Genomic DNA, 21,547 nt, shown 5'->3' with positions numbered 1-21,547 from the left:
GTTTGGTGAAAAGTAATCAAAACTTCAGGTTCATTTACAACAAAAATAAGGACAAAGTATTTAGAGCAACAGGGAAGGATTTTCTGACACACTTTTTTTTCAGTTCGGTCGTTCAGTCGTGTCCAACTCTTTGCGACCCCATGGACTGCAGCACGCGCGCACTTGTAACTTACCACCTAGTGCTAAGGATTCCGGGCTTTCACTGGTATGGCTCAGGCTCACGCCCTGGTCAGGGAGCTGAGATGCCGCACAGCGAGGCCAAAAAGGTTACTTGCAGAAATACGTTCATGAGACACTCGGATACACCTTGTAGGGTTTTATTTAGGCCAAGTTCTTAGTACACAGCAACAATTAATTCCAAATACAGTTTCAAAATTAAAAAGTGAAATGTCCCCCCAACTTATCTGGAGGTGGTTTAATGGCACACACAAGAAACATTACTGGCAACAGATGCTCCCTCAGGTTTTCCTACATCGTTTTTACTGAAGGCGTAACACCAACCCTCCCTGTGGGAGCTGTAAGCACAACTGGCCAGATCACAAATTGTTTACATTCTTTTCTGTAAACTATTTTGTTAAGAAAAAGATGCATGGACACAAAATATGATAAAAACTGCTTTTCCATAGAATTCTAAAGTTTGCAAAAGACGTTTCCATTTTAATGTGAAAATAAGCTTTTTGTCTGCTTTTTGTTTGATTTTTTACAAAAAAAACCTCAAGATATTTAGCAAGGATCATTTATACACAGGCCCTGTCATTTTGTCAATTTTTTTTTTTTTAAAGTATGAGATTCTCAAATCAGAACAAAGCTCAGCACAAAATAAACTTAAGGTAATGAGCACGTTGCCTCCATTCAAGAACTGTTTTCTAAGGCTCTCAGATAAGGCTGTGCTGCTCCTTCCAGTGCTGAGACACTGTATTGTTTTAGGTACATACACCTAATGAAAAAGACCATTTGTACTGAGTGTAGTTTCAAAAGGGTTAAAATGAAGATTACTTTTACTAATTAAGGCTGCACTCAATACACTCCTTTAAACAACACTTTGAATTGTATTAATTGAAACATAGTGTTAACTTTTCAAGTATCTTCCTGAAGATATCAAGTAGAACTTTAAAATAAACATACAACACAATTAAGACAGTTGCAGAAAGAATACCAGGCGCTGAGTCAGGGATTCTACTACTGTTGTTAACTGGCTGTTACCTGAAATGAAACACCTAACCTCATCAGTAAAATGAGACTGAACTAAAATTTCTGAAATCTCATCTAGCTCTAAAACTCTTAAGTAAATCATGTGAGGGAAATTATCACCTTAACACTGATCAGGAGTTTCTGGCCAAAGAAGTTCAGAAGCAAACAGATAAGAAGTGATGCAGATCCCCGTTCTTTTCCAAGATGTGTCAACCACCTGCTAGCTCCTCCATCAAAGCCTTTTCAAAGAGAGAGGTGGCCTTCAGGTCATGCCATGCTCTCTCCACAGAGGAAGAAAGGTAGTTAAAGAAAAAGTACCAGTTCTTAGTGCAGAATGGTCACCTGCTAAAAGAAAGGGAGCATAAAAGGATAAAAGCACACTACTATCGTTTTCATGCCTCTCAGAAAAATCTTAGTGATCATGAGATTGCTGAGAAGCACAGCTACATTACAGAGACCACTGTGAAGACACAAAAGTCTCTCTGGCTGGGTAATAAACAGCAACAGGAGGGGAATAGGAAGGATGAAAACGTCTCACCAATGACTCTTAGGAACACAGCAAAAGTAGCAGGGGTCCCGAAGACAGAAAGCAAGTCGGCAAAAGATGGGAAGCACTAAACCAGACACCTTAAAGGAGTCATATGTATTTCAAACAACAGGCTCAATCTCTCAAATCGAGATTTTGACATGTTGACAAGATTTTGGTTTTCAATTTATTGCCTAGGTCATAAGGTCAACAAGAAAGTATGCTTTCATTGAAATCCCCATGGCCTGTCCAATAGTAATACTTTTAAAAAGGGAACAACTTTTAAGTCAAATCCCTCCCCCCCCCCTTTTTTTTAAAGGCAAAAGGGACTAGACACAAGTCAAAAACACTTCAAGAGGAAATGGACCTCCTCTAGCCCAATAAAATGGTTGCTTACTGGTCAGCAGATTTTATACCTGAATCACCTTTGCCACAATACTATGTACCATGTAAGATTTCTGCACTCGTTTAGAATTCCTACTACCAACCATCTTGTTTATTTAAAAATGGGGTGAACGTACAATAAAACAAATACTACCCTCAGACTATTAATAACATGCAGCCTATGAAATATTAAAAGTCTCCAATGACTTTAAGCCTGGCCCATCATCATTACATAGTATCCTTCCAAAACAATATATAGAATTTAAAACTGTACAAAAAAGGTAAAATATGAAGAAAATCCAACAGGTGTTTTTAAAACAAAAAACTACACACACATTAGTACTAAAAAATATAGGGAAAATCAGCTGACCCATGGATCCCTGTGCTGCAGGTCTTCACTGGAATCTTCTCAGCTCCCCAGTCCAGCAGGGGTCCCACGGGCAAGTTGACCACCACCAACTGTTTTTTTCTTCACCACCAACTCTTTATGCACAGTTGCCTTCTGGGCTTCTGAAGGTGGGAGCTGTGGGAACTATTTGCTGGATTTTGAGATACCTTCTGCTTTATTAGTTCACTAAGCTTTCTCGGCAAAAAACTATTTAAATAACTTTGAACATCTAATTTCAAAATACTTCTCCTAGTTACACACCAACACTAGGAAGAGTTTAACCTCTCCAAGTATAGTCTTGGTTGCATCCATAATGAAGCTGAAGGCTCAGAGGACACTCAAGGGCCATTACTTTGAAGGAAGACAGGGAATTGCAGGGAATTAAGGGTATCACGGTGACCTAACAAAGTGTGAAGTGTAATTTACAGTGTAATGGAGGCAAGTTAATGAAAATGAAATGCAGTGTCTGGGAAATCTTTGCTAACTGCAATGTTTGAGGAAAAAAACCTGCAACTTTAAAACAAAAATCTTAAGGAAACACTGTATCTGGGTCTCAGTTACATGGTGATGAGTTTTGTGCTCTGGTAATAGATTCGTAGGTAGAGTATTAGCTCTGTCTGCACTGTCTGAACTCCCTCACACCTACCACACTTGCTCACTTTTCAGTCACGTTCCTCACCCGCACTACCATGCTCAAGGCCCATGTCCGAAACATACGCAGCTGCCAGCTCTCACCTTTCATCCAGCACTGGGAAGTCACCTGGCAGAGCTCTCTTCTGGCCAGGACACTGAGACTAGAAAGGACCCATGGCATCTTTGGCCTGTGAGCTGGTGCATCATCACAGCATTCACCTGCCAAACAGCCAGGCCTCCTGGATTTTTTTCAATATCTCTTATTACAGAAGAGGTGACTAAAGTCATCTGCCTTCCAAACTCCACTGAATTCAAAGCTGTAATTGTGCAGATTAAAAAAAAAAAAAAACCACCTCAGATAAGCACTTGGCCTTATACCACTCATCCCACTATTCTTAATCTGAAATATAAGGTTCAGATTCTCACCAAGAGCAGCTACTGCAAAGGCCAATCACACAGAATCAGGGGAATAGTTATCTTTTCTAAGTGAGTAAACAAATTCAACAGTAGCTAACACTTGCCATTAATAACATTCAGAGAGCACAGGAGCAAGCCTTGTATTCCCAGTGACTCTCAAGAGAATTGAAAATAACTTAAAAAAAAAAAATATTCATTCCCTAAATAGTGAAAGAAGTAAAGAAATAGTTGGTCTGACCTCTAAGATCCTACTCCTCAAAACAGCACCTAAGGCCGGGGTTTAGGATGCCTCGTGAGCAGGCACTTCCACCGTTCACCTCTCTAGAACCTTAGGAGCCTTCCTGTCTACCTTGGCACGCCCACCTGAGCTCGTGAAACCAGCTGCACCGTCACCCCTGTGGGTGCACTGCAGCAGTGCAGTCTCACGCAGCAGCAGCAGCAGCAGCAGCAGGACCAAACCACCCTCAGAATGGAGACAAATCGATCTCATAATCTACGAACTGAGAAACATGAAGGAATGCAAGTCAGCTCAACATTAACTTGTTCGGAGCACTCAAGTGCTGAGAAAATGCAGAATTTACAGTGCTGAAGAGGAAATAGGTCATCTGAAACAGTTACAAAAATGGTTATGTATGATACTTAAATATCGGTTCCGCCTCCTCACACAAGTGGAAGAAAGTGTGGGGCTGGGGCACGCACTGGGCCACGCAGCTAACCTTTAGCACGGGCACTGCAGATCATCCAGTGCCACAGATTCCGCAGGAGGAGAAATCCCAAGGGTGTACAATATTCCTGAGAAAGATCCCAGATTTTTTTTCTGAATCAGTCTTAACCTGATTTGTTTCACATAGTTACGCTGTTATACCTCTGATATATTCAGAAACCGTCACTTTATTTCAATCCAAACAGCTCAGCATAGTATAAGTGATGGCAGAAAGATCCATATGTTCAAATTCAGCTTGCTTTTTTGTTTTAATACTGAGGGATAAACCAAAAAAAAAAAAAGGTAGCTTTTGTCATTTGTATCCTTCATTCATTTCACTGGAGGGGAATCCCCAGGGCCTTTCGATAATCTGGGAAGACCTGACTATTCCTGTGAGGGAGACAGCCCTGCTGAGCTTTACTCAGAATAATGCATGATAGACTCCACGTAATTCCCAGGAAAAAGCCCAGTCACTCCATTCATAACTCCCTCATACCAACCATCATCATTCTTCTTGATGACATAAATAATGGCTCCTTCCTGAAAGGACAGCTCATCTTCCTTGTCTTTTGTATAATCATAAATTGCCACAACTAGAGGAGGGAAAAAAAGGATATGAAAAAAGAAGAATAACATTCATAGAAAGGTAGAACCAAGTAATGAATACCCTTTCCAAACTTCTGCAACACATCAAAAACTGACTTTCTCAACACAGGACCCGCCCCTCCACCCAAGTTCATTGTCTAATACCCAGTCTCTACAGTGGAATTCCACGTGGAAGTTAGGTTCAAAACTTCATAAATGGCAAAAAGTAGTATTTAGTCAAACCTACTGATCCGTCTATTGAAGAGACACACACAATCCCAGAATGGCAAAAAGTAGTATTTAGTCAAACCTACTGATCCGTCTATTGAAGAGACACACACAATCCCAGAGTGGGGAAAGATGGCTGTTTCTTCGGTAGAGCTAGTGTTAAAGCGCCGTATTATGTAAAAACATGTATCTTTAAACACTGGAAAGGTACTACAGCAGTGAGATAAATGAGGAGAGGCCAGTGAGAAAATGAAATTGAGGGAATAGCAGACTTACGTCTCTTTTCTCACACTTTTAGAGCGCATGAGAACAGTGACTGTGTGAATGATGGGCATCTACCATACATATCTTTCAAAACACATGCTGTATTATGCCACCAATTTAACACCTCCACAGTAACAGATTGAAAGTGTTAAGAAAACTGAGATACCTATGAGCTCTCCTATGATTTTCATTACTTAAATAACTTGTTAACTGGGGCCTTTCAATGATTTCTCGGAAAATCTCTGGTTCTTAAGTATTACATTGTCCTCAATGGTATAGTTAAATTGGGACACCCTATATTGGGCTTCCCCACTGCCTCAGATGGTAGAGGATCTGCCTGTAATGCAGGAGATCTAAGTTTGATCCCTGGATAGAGCAGATCCCCTGGAGAAGAGAATGGCAACCCACCCCAGTATTCTTGCCTGGAGAATTCCATGGACAGAGGAGCCTGCTGGGCAAGAATACCCGAGTGGGTGGCCATTCCCTTTACTAGTCTCCCTCAAACTAAACCTTCTATACAAAGATCTTCCATACCTTTATTATGCCACTCAGAATTTCACTCAATAAAATCTCTATTTTGAGAAGCATATATTGACTGTTTCTTATGCAGCCTTAATCCTAAACAAATAAGAAACAAACTGAAACAGAGACTTTTGAGACAGTAAAACTTGCTCCAGGTAACTTAAATTTCTGGCCTGCTTTAGTAAAAATTCAACAGCTTTCCTAAACTGAGTATCTGCCATTAGAGTGACAGAGGATGCCAGAAAATACTTTAGCAGAAACTACAAAGAGTTTATGTGTATTTCTCAAAGTATAACCAAACACCTAAACAAATACAATTAAATGACATACAAGGTTAAAGAGAATACAAGGTATGTAGAGTATTTAGTATTTCCAGTCAACTTAATATTTTTTAACTTTTGGTTTTTTGGATTGATAACATTCCTGATGCTTACAGAAATGTAAATGAAAAGTAATTTAGAGCAAACTACCGCAAATCCTGTTAATTGCACGCCTTCTGAATCTCTCACACCCACGCTTTTCTCCATCGTCACCGTCAGTGCCCTCATCAGCGCAGCACCAGGGCCACCTGAAGATTTTCCAAGCAGGGTGAGTGACATGATTTTTAAAATCCTGCATCTAAACCTGATCTGCTGGGACGATACCGTCAGTCAAGCATCAGTCATAAAAGTTCTCATTTCCTGTTTATCTTTCTCCTCCTGAACAAAACTACAGCGGCGCACTATGCTTACGTACAGAAACACTCTGGGCGCGGAGGGCCGATTCAAATACCAGCATGGTACTGAGAAAGAGAATGGCGCCCCAGAATACCCCAGCTTTTCACAAGTGAGGTGGCTCCCATTCCTTTGCTTTCAACGACAGCTAGGGTAGACTTTAATGAGGTTATCAGATGACACATCATACAAAGCGTAATTTTTAAAGACAGAACATCAACTGGTTTTTGGCAAACAACTCTGAAGGCGTTAAAAGAACTGAGTGACAGTGCTGCATGAAAAACACTTCCATTTGCATCTATTTATTTATGTGGACAACATTTGCAGCACCACTACCTCAGCTGAGGTCCTAATCTCTTGCTTAGAAAGATACCCAAACTGGTCTTTCCAACTCCTATTTTTCTTTCTTTCTAATGCACTCTACACTATTCAGGTATCTTTTTAAAAAATTAAAATATAAGTACATGGGAACTTATCATTAACCTACGTAAGATCTTCCACAATTTTCCTCTACTATCAGATTTTTTAAAAAGAAAAAAATTCCAAACACCCTCATCCTGGTATTCAAGGCCTCCCAATATTAATTATAACTTACTTCCCTCTGGCACGCTTAGCTCACCCACGCCCTCCTTGCAGTTCACCAGGGCCCCGGGCACAGGACATTACTCGCCATGCCCTTTCAACTCAGAGGATTCTCTCTGACTGGATGGCCCTCCTCTCTCTCTCCTCTGCCTGAGAAACTCGCATTCAGCGCTCAGAGCACATCACGTGTGCCATGTTCACTGAGGAGCGTTCTGGACTCCTCAGAATGAGACGCACTATTCATTCTTGGACAATCATTAATGGAGCATCCATTCTGATTTTTACAGATACAAAGATGAATAAGAGAAGGGACCATCACAAGTCTTGTGAGGACAGAAATGCTATCTGATAAATTATCATACACTGCTTATGCTTCTGCCAAGAAGTTCTGTCACTGAGCTGGAGGAACACATGAACAGATGACTTGATAGAAGAAAAGAAGTAAAATGGGCACTGACAAATAAGTCATTTTGTCACAAATAATTTAACACCAGTAGAAATCAAGCCAAGACTTGATCCCAGGTCTGTCAGAGTTCAAGCTTAAGACAATGTTAAGAATGGGCTCAGGAGTTATGCTGTCAAGTTTAGATCCCAGCTATACCACTTACCATTTTACAGAACATATTTCACTTTCCTAAGCTGCTTTTTACTCAGCTATATAATGGATGTTATAATAATGCTAATACCTCAAAGCACTGTTACATTAAATGAGGCAATGCACATATAATGTGTAGCCCAGGGCCTTGTACAGAGTAAACATTCTATATAAATGTTAGCCCTTTTAATTATTACTAGTAACTATTGTGATATACTATCTCTTAACACATTTTGTTATATAACATTATAAATTATTCTGAACCTCAGTTTTCTAGTTTGCAAAATGGGGAGACTAACTGTCTCATATGTAATAAGTCTTGCATTACCCCAGGCACACAATAAATACAAGAAAATGTATTTTCTCTACCCATGTTCAACCAAGATACTTATATATACAAGTTATCTCCACTTAGGATAAATCCATGCAGTGGTGCTCAACCTTGAAATTATCTGAAGAACTTTAAAAAATTCGGATGCCTGGGTACCCTATCCACAGACTGATTTAATAGGTCTGGAAGTACAGACACATTAAACACTCCTGAGGTGACCCTAAATGCAGGCACAGGTGAGAGCCAGGGCTAAGTCTATGAACTTAGCTAAGTTAGCAAAGTCTATGAATCTAAGTCTAAGATAGCAAAACAAGACATCAGGCAACAGCCTTAACATGCATGCACACTCAAAGAGCAGTCAATCATAAGCTGAACACAGCTGGTTATTTTTGTTTTGCCAGAAAGAGGAAGGAAGAGCTTATCTGATTTTTACATTTTAAAAGATTTGAGCTTAACAAAGATAAACTTTGAAAAATATGAGGCATTTTCTTTTAAAGAGTTATTTGGACTGAAAATAAACTTACTTTCCTCTCTTACAGGTCTCCCCAGATTTCTGCATATTCACTGAGGAGTAGATTTTTTAACAAGCATATCTTTTCATTATGCTTTCCTCTTAAGGAATCACTGAGCTGGTTTTTCAGAACTGAAAACTGTCATCCCGTTGTCCAGGACAATATTTAAGTCAGCTAACAAGTTTGCAGAGCCTGTCAGTGTCCAAGGCCACACCCTAGAGAGTACCTTGGGCGCTTCTTTTCTTAGAAGCAGCTTTATTAAGATGCAATTTAGACACAAAACACAATCAGTTAAGTGTAAAATTCAGTGAGTTTTGATACATGTATGTACCCAGACACGTGACAAATGAACAGCTCCCACCACAACCATCACACTGGACAATGGTTGTTAGCCGAAAGTCTCCTTGTGCCCCTGTGCAAATTCCCTCACCTGCCAGGATGTGTGTGTGCTACGTCACTTCAGTCGTGTCTGACTCTCTGCGACCCCATGGAGCCCACCAGGCTCCTCTGTCCATGGGATTCTCCAGGCAAGAATACTGGAGTGGGTTACTATGCACTCCTCCAGGGGATCTTCCTGACCCAAGGGTTGAACCCACGTCTCTTAAGTTTCCTGCACTGGCAGGGGAGTTCTTCATCACCAACGCCACTTGGGAAGCCCAAACCCTCATCTTCTGGATTCCATTTAGAAAGAATCATAAAGCCTGAATCTTCTGTGCCTTGATTCTTTCTTTTTCATAAAGCCTGAGATCCATTTAGACTGCTGTGTGTGCTAGTTGCTCAGCTGTGTTCAACTCTCTGAAACCGATGAGCCATTGCCACTAGACTCCTCTGTCCGTGGTATTTTCCAGGCAGTACTGGAGTAGGTAGCCATTCTCTTCACCCAGGTATCTTCCTGACCCAGGGATCGAACCCACGTCACTTAAGTCTCCTGCATTGGTAGGTGGGTTCTTTACCATCAGAGCCAGGAAGAACCAGTAGCTTAATCCTTTCCACTGCTGAACAGTATTCCATTGAATGGATGGATGACCCACAGTTAGCTTATCCATTCACCAGCTGGAAGACACTTGGGTTGTTTCCAGTCTTGGCTATGATGAAAAAGCAGCTATGAACATTTGAGTTTAAGTACTTGTGTGACTATACACCTTCATTCCTCATAAATAAACGTGTAGGAAGGGACTGCCAGATCAGCTGGTAGGTGTATATCTAACTTCATAAGACGCTGCCAACAGTTTTCTAAAGTGGCTGAAATGTTGCATACTTACCAGCAATGTACACTGTACCACCTCCTGTTTCACCACATTTCTCCAACACTTGGCATCACGTTTTTAACTGCAGCCATTCCAGACGGTGTGTTCTGGTGTAGTTTGGTTCACTGTAACTTTAATTTGCATTTCCCTAATAACTAATGTTGAACATCTTCTCATGTACAATTCATGTATATTTTCTGATGAAATATTTTCAAACTGTTTTTTCTACAAGTTGTCTCCTGAGATATTTTGTAAATATTCTTCTCAGTCTATATGGCTGGCCTTGTCATATAACATCATTCTTAATAGCAGAGTTAAAAAATAAAAATTTAATTGAATAAAATTCAATTTATTGACTTTTTTCTTTTAAGCTTCATGGTTTTTAATGTGCTCTCTACAAAAAAATTTTCCTAACCCCAGAACACACAGATTTTCTTCTCTGTTTTCCTCTAAAAGTTTTATAGTTTTATGTTCCAGCCTAAATAAATTCCGAATTAATTTTTGTGTATGGTGAGGTAATAAGGGTTGAAGTTCATGTTTTACAGATACACATCCAGTTGTTAAAAGCAATATATCTTTTCCCCATTGAATTATCTTGCACTTTCATCAAAAATACGTGTGGATCTTTTTCTGGATTCTATTTTCTATTCCACTGTTTTTTATTTCTATACCAATACCACACTGTCCTGATTACTGTAGCTTTACACTAGAACTCTGAAATCAGGTAGTTTAAATCCTTCAACATTAGTCTTCTTTTTCAAAACTGTTTTTCTACAAGAATGACTGCTAGAATTTTTACTGGGGTTGCATTCACTTTATACATTAATTTGGCAAAACAGTCTCTTCACAATAATGGTTAAAGAACCTTTATTTCAATTTAAGGCTTTTATTTATCTTCAGTTTTATAGTTTTCATCATACAGGTCTTGCATATATTTTACCAAATTTATCCCTCAGTATTTCATATTTTTTATGTTATTACAGAAGGTATTATTTTGTAAATTTCTATCTGTTTGTTGCTAGTATATAAAAATGCAACTAATTTTGCAAATCGACTTTGTAGTCTGCCATCTTGCTAAGTTCACTTTTTAGTTCTATGAGCTTTTTTGTAGATTCCTTCCTTAGGATTTTCTACATAAAAGATAATATCTTCTGTGAATAAATATTATTTGATATTGTTTCATGTGTCTGTTGCTGGGTTTTTTTTCTCTGTGCCTTGTTTTGATAGTTTCTACTGTCATATTGTCAAGGTTGCTGACCTTTTCTTCTAAGTGTCACTTCAGATATAGTATATTTCATCTCCAGAAATTCTATATGGGTTTCTCTTTCTTTTAAAAAAAAATATATATATATATTCTACTTTTCTCTCATGTTGTTTTCTTTTCCTTTTTGGATATATGTGGTATTTATAAACTATACCCATGTCTGGTAATTCTAACATCTTGTCACTTCTAGGTCTTCCCTGTTGGCTGGCTTTCCTTTTACGTATGAGTTCTATTTCCTGTCTTTTTACATGTCTTGTAATTCTTGACTGGATGCTGGTCACTATGAATCTTACTGTCTGGTGCACTGGTTTGTTAAGTCCTTTCAACAGCGCTGGGTTTTGTCCTGGAGCTCAGTTAAGTTACTTGAAATCAGGTTGGATCTTTTCAAAGTTTGCATTTAAACTTTTGTTAGGGCAGTAGGGCAACCTAGACAGTCTAGTGCTAATTTGACCCCACAAATCAGGGGACACAATTTTGAGGCCTCTTCTCAATGCCTTGTGTATTACAAGGTCTTTCTACTCTTGCTGGTTTGGGAGCATGAACTGTTCCCAGGCCCGTTATTTCCAAGACTTCTTCTGCCTATTCCTTTCTGATTGCTCTTTCTCCGATCTTAGGTAGTTTCTTCACATACATGTACAGATCGGTACTCTGTCAAAGGATTCGAGGAGACTCCCCTGCAGCTATCCCCGAGCTCTGTCCTTTGTCTTTGTGTAGTTACCTATACTCCGTGGCCTCCCCAAACTCTGATCTCTCTCTTCTCTCCTCAGTGAGACGTCCAGGCTTATTGGGGTTCCACCTCCTTGCATCGTGGCCTGGAAACTACTGCTAGATAGCAAAGTTAGGACAATCAAAGGCTCACACCATGTTTGAGTTCCTTCTTTCTGGGATCACAGTCCACCAATATTTGTTATCCAATGCCTGAAAACTATTATCTTTTATATTTTTTCCTGGATTCATTCTCAATTGTTTTTAGGAGGAAGGGTAAATCTGATTACTGTTGCTCCATCTCAGCCAGAAGTGGAAATCCACTACTTGTTAATCCAAGCTCCCAGGTGATTCTAATGTGCAGTCAGTTTTGAAACCCACTACGCTAGTGACTTTAATTTCCTTACCAGAAAATTTCTGAGACAGCACACGTTTTTCCTGAGCTGACCAGTCGTGATGACACCTGGAAGCCTCTGTCCCCAAACTGCCATATGATGGTTAGCTGATACATTCAGAGAACTTTTTATCCAAAGAAATGCCAAACAACTACTTTACAAGAAACTGAGAAACCATTATTCTCTGGAATAAGGTTTTGTATGGACATACTTCTGATATAAGAAACCACAAAAGAATGCTTTAAAGCATGGGAGCAGGAATAAAACAATTTGAAAAAAATCAGTCTCTTCCTTAGTCATTCCAGAAAAACCCTATCTTTTAAAAATTTTTGCCTTACAGAAACCATTCATAAAAAGCACGTTCAACAGGAAAAATTATATAATCATCAACCAAAAAATCAGTCACAGAAATTTTACTAGTGTGACCTTCAATACACTGAACCTTGTAAATGAAATTAATTAAAATACACAGGCTCCTATATGTACATAGAGGTTTCTTCCCATCGTTCCAGACATTCCTCTGAAACTTACCCTTTTCCAGGTAAGACCTTGGGGCCCACGGTGGGTCCTCTTCAGCATAAGGATCACTATACTCAACCACGGCTGCCTCTTCCTCTTCGTAATCTTCTGGAGGAGGCGGCGGTGGCGGGGATTCATCAAAGACTGGCTCTTCCACAGGTGGCGGTGGAGGTGGTGCATCTGAAACTAAGAATGTATCAAGCTGGTACCAAAACTACACATTGTGCAAAGCTCACTGTTTCCTATCCAAGCGCCTATGTTCATGGAATATAAACCTAGACCTGAAAATAATAATCTTTAAAAAAAAAATGAGTAGGCAAGAGAAGTGTCCCCACAACTACACTGTGTCAAATCTCCAAGTTGGACTTCCTCCTCCCTTTGGGTCAGTGCTGATGGATGGTGAACAAAGAATAGCCAAAATGATGATGATCATTAACTAAGCTTCTGGACTCTGTTTATGCTAATACATAATCCATTCTTTCAAAGAAAGATCAGTACAATACAGTTTGGCTTTACATTATATCCGAGGAGGCGTGGTTACCAGAAATATTAGTAATTTAGATATTTTAACCATATTCCCTTTATAACAAATTATAATGAGTCCAGTGAACAAATTTTAATAATCTGCCACATTCCTCTCAATGAATTTCCTTAAAATATATATATACATTTTTTAGCAAATTAGTGGGGTGGAAATCACAAATGTCTCTGGGTAACCTCATCTGAGAAGATATTTGTGTCTGTTTCATTTTATTTTTATATGTACAGAATTTCAAGTAATTCAGACTAACTTATGACCCAGTGATTTAAAATATTTGAGTTGTGTTCTTAGAGAAATTTGCTTCCATAGTTCAGGTATCAGAATGCAGTAATGTCTAAAAGATCATCTCCAAACTCTGGGAACTCAAGCCTTTCAAAATGCTGAGTACATATTTGAGCTTAGCTTAACAAAATAACCCAAATGAAGCTGCATTTATTCATCAGCGGTTCAATTTTAATGAACAGTATTAATGCTTATTTATGAAATAACAGTACTATTTCCATGAAATTCTCTGAGCAATCGTCTTTATTTTCTCTCTTTTATCTAAGCTGAGGGATCGAATTAAATGGATTTTAAGTCAAATGGATTTTAAAATATGAAGATCAGCCATACCCACATCATACTCTGTTGTGTTCCAGTATTCTTCCAATCTGCAGTGCCACTCTGAACTCATGACCTGTCTACATTATGAATCTCAAAACTTTCTTTACTCAGTAAAAATAATCATTTTAGTTCTAATGGGATTTTTAGTAAATAAAAAATATAGATACATGATTTTTGCATATACTTTATGGACAAATTACATGTGGTTATGGTAAGAATCAATAATATATCCTAGTTGCATTTATAAGGTAAGGTGATTAAACAAATGCACAGAAACAAGGATCCAAAGAACTTTGCCTTTCAAAACAATCACCTTGAGAAATTATACCAGAAAATTACTCAAAGATGCTGCCACTGCTCCTTTTTTCTTAAAACTGCCTCAGAGTCAGTGTAATAAAACTAACATAAGCTACTATCTTTTAGTTAAAATATTCCAATTACTCAGCACTTCATAATACATTATTCATTTAATCTTTAATCTTTACCTTGGGAGATGGTGTTTTTAATCTTCATTTTATAGATGTGGAATCTGGCTTTCCAAGATTAAGTAAGTACTCCTACAGTAAGTGGAAGAGCAGGAATTTGAACTCCAATGCCTCTTATCTTAAAAGCTACACTATGATGAGATGAGATCAATTCAATAACTTTAAAGTCATGTTTCATTATTCATTCAGAAACATCAACTGTAAGCCTACTATGGCCAGCTATTATGCTCAGCACTGAGAATGCAGCAGTGAGCAAAAGTCATGGAGACATGGACAACCAATCTTCCATTTACAGTTAAGTGCAGTCAGTGCTTCAGGTCATCATGGGAAACAGCAATAGACCACATCTCTTACGTGGGTCAGGAAAGGCTTCCTGGAACCTGAAGGATGAGGAAAAGTTAATGGCCCAAGGTGGGGGTAGATATTTCATGTCAGATGTAACAGAAACAAAGGTAAGACAGTAGGAACCCTTCAAAAGAGCTGATCAAAGTTCAGTAGAAAAAGGCCTGAGGAAGCTGAAGAGGACTAAGCAGAAAGGGCCTTTATAACAGTCTGACCTGTCTCCAAAGAGCAATGGGAGCCAGAGATAGGTTTAAGAACAAGATTATAGCTATACTACTTAGCCCAGTATAACTGGTTCCAAATAATTCCAGGCTTCTTCCAAACATCAAACTTAATATAAATATCTGCTACCAGAGAGTATCTTCAAAATAATGTACTTGAAAGCTATAAAGGTAATTCCAAAAGATAGGTACATATCTTTCCAAGGTGAATGTTTTGAAGAAGACAACATTCATTTGAATGTCTAAGTCCTGCTCTGTCTATAAAATCAGTCAGGGCTCACCTTATATACAGAGTTTCTTGTTTGTATACATTTTGTAGGTGAGAAAATGTATACAACTATGGAAAGAAATGAGAAAAGATCATCCTAAAAGGTATTCACACTGTGGGAAGTATTGGAGGTGCTCATGGGTACCATCCAATAAACAGAAGTAAAACAGACTATTTTCAGAAATTAGCAAACAGAGATGCAAAGGTACCCGAAAGAGAACTGAGCCCTCAGGCCAGTATGACTGGATTATAACCAGTTAAAATACAAGAAAGAAATGTATCGATAAAAAGGGGGCATTTATTTCGCTGTGGAAGCACACACACAAAAAAGCAACTAAAAGTGTCTGCTACGTGTCAGATGCTTTTCTAAACGCCAGTGAAGAAAACAAGCAAAAATCCCTGCTCTCATAGAGCTTCCATTCTAGCACTGGCGATGCTCGTTTCCAAAGCAGCAGGAGTCTTAAGGAACAGAATGCCAGTATTTCTGCCCCACTGGTGAGGCCATCCCTGTTATGAGATGTAGGCACTGGGCTACATCAGCCTGATGACATTATCTCTTTTATGAGTGTGATTCCCCTAGTTCAGATTTCACACCCATCGTGCAACCTTTTGATTGTGCCATGCCTCCTATATAGACTGCTCACAAGAAGAGAACTCACCTATCATACAGACTATGTTCACTGGTCCCTGTAACAACAATTCCTCACTAAACGCTGATACAGGTCTCCTGCTTTGTAGATATCAGTCTCCTGAGCTTCCATTTTAATGCTTCCCTAGAAGAAAACTCAACCTATCAATAAAATTAGTTATCTGTTCCTGCATCGCTCAGCACCGGACCACAGGCCAACTTAAATACACTGCCAATCTATGCGGCATCTTAGGAGACAGACTGACAATTTGGTTCTCTGGGACCCGCCATGGCATGGTTCATCTTTACACCTGGAATCACAGGACTGGAGAAAGATTCTCAGGCCAGCCACAAAACCCTAAAACTCCAGTGACAGCCCAAGCATCTGAGCAATCCAGAGAGAAAAAGGTGGGCTGCCTGGTAACTAAGAGCATCTCCTCAATTAGATGTGATTTCTCTTTTTACACGTGCCTTATTTTACGTTTGTCTTATCTTCACTAGCAGACTTTAAGCTGTTTGAAAGTAGAGAATTTCATCTTCGTTATTTTATCATCCACACTAGTGGCTCATACAGTGAGTGACTTGTTCATAATAATCAAATATCTGACATACTGGTGAATGAAGGACTATTCAGCCAATCATATATAAATGACATTTTACACCTATAATCTGATCTACAGCATAAAGAAGACATAAACTTACTATTTTCTTGGACTCTGGCCACAAATCCCATTAAAGGTAACTGAGGAGTTACCTGTAGGATGGAGGGAGGAGGAGGAGCAAGAGATACTGCAAAAACAAAAAAGGTGTGGAGGATAAGGGGTAAGGGCAAGTCACATTAAAAGGAAAGGATAACACAATAAAACAAACATACACGGGGGAACCACTTGATCAGCATTTTACAAGCAGTCTTAAGGCGCTCTTTTGAGGGATAAGTCATTAACACAAAACAAAGCGTTAGGGAAGTTTTAAAAGCTTACAACAGGAAGCATTTATATATACCCATCTATTCTAAGATACAGTGGCAAATTGTCTTTTCATACAATAGCATGTCTTTTCAAAAAAAGAATTTCTTCAGATTACCATGAGTAGTTTCGTTTTCCAAATTTTACCTTGGAAGTTACGAGTTTAAATGTGCATCAATACAAGGGAAAAAAGACCATTACATGCCAGCCTCCTAATTTCATACTTTTCATTACTTCATTAAACAGGAAAAATTAATTGGTAATTAAACAAATATTTACTTACTTCCCAAAGGGGCAAGCACTCTGCTAAGAGACCAATATCAAAGCCATTCTCTGTGAGTCAGGGTTGTATCTTTACAGTTTCTCATAGTCCCAATTCATACCACCTATTTCAGGGACATTTTCACCGTGACCCTACAGAAAAATGCTCGCCTCATTCAAATCATTCCTTTCCCCACAAAGTTGTCTTTCCCTCTTAAACACCTGGTAAGCATCTAGCACTCGTGAGTCTTCAACAAACATTTAATATAGGTAAACACACACATAAGCCAGGTACATGTCAAATAACTTCCGAAGATTAACTCTACAATTATGGTTTCCTTCAGATTGGGTAAACAGTATGATGTGCATTTTCTTATAAAGAGAGAACACCTTTATGAGCTTCAAATCACAGGTAAGACTAACAAAACTAAAAAGATAAATAAGACACTGTGCTCAAAAAAATCACATTCTAGTTGGGAATGGAAGGTAAAATAACAGCCCCGACCCAACAATACTTGCAGCAATTCCCTGCAGGTGGTGGTGGAGGTCGAATGGCGGTGGTGATGTGGTGTTACGGTGGGCGGGAAGCGGGCCAGGTTTGGGAGGGATGAGAGCTACAGAGAAATAACCTCTGAGCAGGCACCGGAAGAAAGGGAGCTCAGCAAGCAGACAAGGCTGAGAAAGGCAAGCTGAGAGCCAAGTGAGGGGCAAAGGCTCTGAGGTATAAAGCAGCATGACCAGTTTACAAACCATACGTATTTCCATATGGCTGGCATAAGATGCCTGAGAGAGAACTACAAAACTAGAAAGACGAACAGGTGGATATGGAACAGGGAGGAATCTTAAATGGTAGGTGCAAGAGTGCTTAGTGGAAACAGCTTGGGACTTCAAAGTCACCGAGCGGGTCTTCTCTGGCAGTCCAGGGGTGAAGGCTGAGCTTCTGCTGCAGAGTACAGGTTATCAGGTTATCGGGGAACTAAATCCCACAACCTGGGTGGCGCTAGTGGGAAAGAACCTGCCTGCCAATGCAGTAGAGATCCAGGTTCCATCCCTGGGTTGGGAAGATCCCCTGGAAAAGGAAATGGCAACCCACTCTAGTAAGTATTCTCGCCTGGAAAATACCATGGACAGAGGAGCCTGGTGGGCTACAGCACATGGGGTCACGAAGAGCCAGACATGACTGAGCAATTTAGCATGCGCAACACACAAGATCCCACATGCCTCAAGGTGCAGCCAAAAAAATAAAGTCCCCTAACATCAGAAACCTGATTTGCTATTTCCTTGCTATTGGAGCAGCAAGTTAACTTTTTCAAATTTAAACCATAAATGTGAAATGAAAGATATAACGCAACCTACTTTACAGTGTAACTACAAAGATTAAAAAGAAAAAAAGTGTATATAGGAAGTCTAACTCAGGGCCTGGCACACAAAAATCAAGGTAATAGAAGCAGAAAGAAAAAGAACTTAGTGTGGACAAAAAGAGTATTTGGTAACTAAGGATTTAGCTACCACATGAAGGAAACAGCTGAAGATATTCTTAGATTTTTTTTCCTTCCTAACTATGAAGGTAGAGGTGCCATTAACCACATTAATGTTGGTGAGTAGTACAGGGAATGAAATAGGCTGGAATGGCACCCCACTCCAGTACTCTTGCCTGGAAAGTCCCATGGATGGAGGAGCCTGGTAGGCTGCAGTCCATGGGGTCGCTAAGAGTCGGACACGACTGAGCGACTTCCCTTTCACTTTTCACTTTCATTCATTGGAGAAGGAAATGGCAACCCACTCCAGTGTTCTTGCCTGGAGGATCCCAGGGACGGGGGAGCCTGGTGGGCTGCCGTCTCTGGGGTTGCACAGAGTCGGACACGACTGAAGTGACTTAGCAGCAACAGGGAATGAAAAGTCAGGAAGAAATAATGGTATGATAAATAAGATGTATGAAAGTAACTTAAGCATAAACATAGGAGGCAACTGGAAAGTCTGGGTTGAATTTGTAGAAACCATCAAGAGGTGCAAAGGTGGTAGCAGTTAGGAGAGGGAACAGCTGTGCCGTGGGCAACTGCAGGGGACACTGTACACACACTGTCCGGACAAGACCTGCCCATGTGACTCTGAAGACGACCCCAGATTCAAGGGACAGAGTCACATAACCCTAGAAATCGGCAACTTTCTTTAAAAGATACCTTTTGGATATGTTTTTTATACTTCTTGGCAGCAAACCCTTAAGTTGGGTATCTGTCTCCCACTCTGAGAGGCCTAGAACAATTGCTGGTATGTTCACAATACTGTGTCCAAACGGGGTAGGAAGACAATGAGCGGAGAGGTAGCAGAGACAAAGCAGGTAGAACTGAGAAACAGCAGCAGAGGATGACTGCACTAGGAAAAGCGCATATGTTCATTTCAAGTGAGATGAAATTCTCCTCTGGTCTGTTAGCACCAATGCCACCCCACCTGTAACGGAAAAGTAGGAAATTTCCCACTTCAGCCTTTACCATTAAAAAAAAAAAGAAAAAAGAAAACAACCTAGTATTGAGCTAAAAAAGAATGATTAGACACCTTAGAACAGACTTTTTGTATGCAGATTTTTTTTTTTAATGAATTTTTTCTTTTCTTTTCTAGTTCTGAAAGTGAAAACCTGAAACTACAGTGGTCTTTTTAGGGACGTCCACCAACAGCAGCCCAGGTAAAAACTGATCCCAGATCTTCCTTAAATGGAATTACTTTACAACAAAACAAGTTAGGTTTTTTCAAAGCCAGTCTAAGACATGTTAAAAAAATTCAGTTTCAAATGGAGCTTATAAATGTTGCCCCAAATTCTATTTTTGCCTGAGGCAAACTTTTTTACATGATGATCCAAATTAACTTAGTTACCATAGCATTTTCTTTCTGGTCAGCAAGATTTCATCAGAAAACCTGTGAACCAGAAGATTCTACTTTAGACTAGATTTATCTTCCTTAAAGTTGAATTGAAAATGAACTATTTTAGGTGAATTTAAGCAGGATTTTGATGTGAACAACTGTTTGCAATATTCAGTTCTATGCCAAGTAGCTCATGAACAGGCAAGAGCAGAAAGCAACTATCAATTTGTTTCCATTCTCTCTGGTTGATTCCTCACACAACAACCCTTTCCCTATAATCATCAAAAGATCTCCACACTTAGATTCTGTAATATTATGTTCACATCACACAACAATGAAGTTAATGTGAAGAGAAAGGCTCAAGAAGACACTGGAGTTTATAGAGAGATCTTAAGTAGAACAGCTATAAAAACTATAGCTTATGTGCACTCAGCAACATGTAGATATAAAAGGTAAGGCAAACCAAACTTAGAGGATGAGCCTGTGCTGATGAAATATACAAATTCCTAAGCATGATATTCTTAATAGTCACAAAATCATGGAACATCTTTGAGGCTTAGTGTGTTAAAAGGTAAAAAGAATTTTGAAGAAAAATTAGACTATTACATTGTTTTGTGTGTGTGTTTTACAGCTAAGTTAAGAAAATTAGACAAAATAACCACTCTAAATACTGAGACCATTAAAGATATCATCTTTAGAGGCCATCCATTTGATCATCTTAGGGGCCATCCATTTGATAGTCCATTCAAGTTTAGTTGCTAATATTTTACATTCCAGTTACAGAGATAATGTTATCATTTTAAAAGGGAAATGTTTTCTAAATATGGATAGGAGTATTACTTAGGAGTATTTAAAAGTGAACCTAACTAATCATACTCAGTAAGAGCTTTTTTGATGGAAAAGAATATGATTGCAAATAATTATCACTCCTGTAGTCTCAGAAGAGTTAAATGCATTCTATCATTTTTGTTATTCCTTTTCAAATGAGAAAACAATGATATTATGCTAAGAAAAAGCAGCAAATTAATCCATGTAATTTAAAAACACAGCTTGTATTTTTAATGATGAAAAGGGTCTATTTGGTTTACTGATTCGTCTGATAATATACTTACATTTTTCAGTTTTTTCCTTGCTTTTTTGTTCTCCCTAGAGCAAGCATTCACTAACAGACACTAAAGACTGCCGAAAATGAGGATTCAAAAATAGCTTCTGGATGCGGCTCTTTATTTATACTTTGCTAATCCCTCCTCCCATAGCTGTATTTTTCTGGAGATTTATAGATTTATAATTTATAAATTTTTTTTATTATAAATTTATATTTATAGATTTATATAACTTATGCTATAAGTTAATTATCATTTAGAGAATATGTGTTAAGGCTTTTCTTTTACAATATCACCAACCCAACATTGCTTTCTCAAATGTTTCTTTTTAATTATTTATAATAATATTCAGGGAAGCCTGACATCTTCCCTGTATAAAACACCATACTCATTCAGAAATTCCTTTCTCACATAATTATACACAGTCACGTTGCTTGGAGCCAACATTCCACTTCATGGATTAGATTTTTTTAGTCTTTGTTATAATATGAATGGTAAAATGTAAGATCTCTTTTCCCAGTCCTTAGTACTTAAAACACCACATTACTGATTTCCCATTGTTAAGGACTG

The 21,547-nt window shown here is 38.9% G+C and overlaps 1 protein-coding gene across 20 annotated transcripts in view; it reads right to left on the bottom strand.

Annotated features, from left to right (window-relative positions):
- Nucleotides 1-301: 301 nt before the first annotated feature.
- ABI2 (abl interactor 2) overlaps nt 302-21,547 on the bottom strand; it is a 101,705-nt gene continuing 80,459 nt past the window's right edge. For 7 of the 20 annotated variants that reach the window (XM_010802184.4, XM_005202637.5, XM_010802187.4 and 4 more), the window contains 3 exons: nt 16,495-16,581; nt 12,717-12,890; nt 302-4,835 (listed from right to left, as the gene is read on the bottom strand). In XM_010802184.4, the coding sequence (XP_010800486.1) occupies nt 4,660-4,835; nt 12,717-12,890; nt 16,495-16,581 (437 nt within the window). In that variant the 3' untranslated portion in view covers nt 302-4,659. 20 annotated transcript variants of the gene reach the window in all.

This window comes from Bos taurus, chromosome 2 (assembly GCF_002263795.3).
Source record: "Bos taurus isolate L1 Dominette 01449 registration number 42190680 breed Hereford chromosome 2, ARS-UCD2.0, whole genome shotgun sequence".
NCBI lineage: Eukaryota > Metazoa > Chordata > Mammalia > Artiodactyla > Bovidae > Bos > Bos taurus.
Note: the sequence above shows the minus strand (reverse complement) of the source record. Positions and strands in the feature narration are given on the sequence as shown.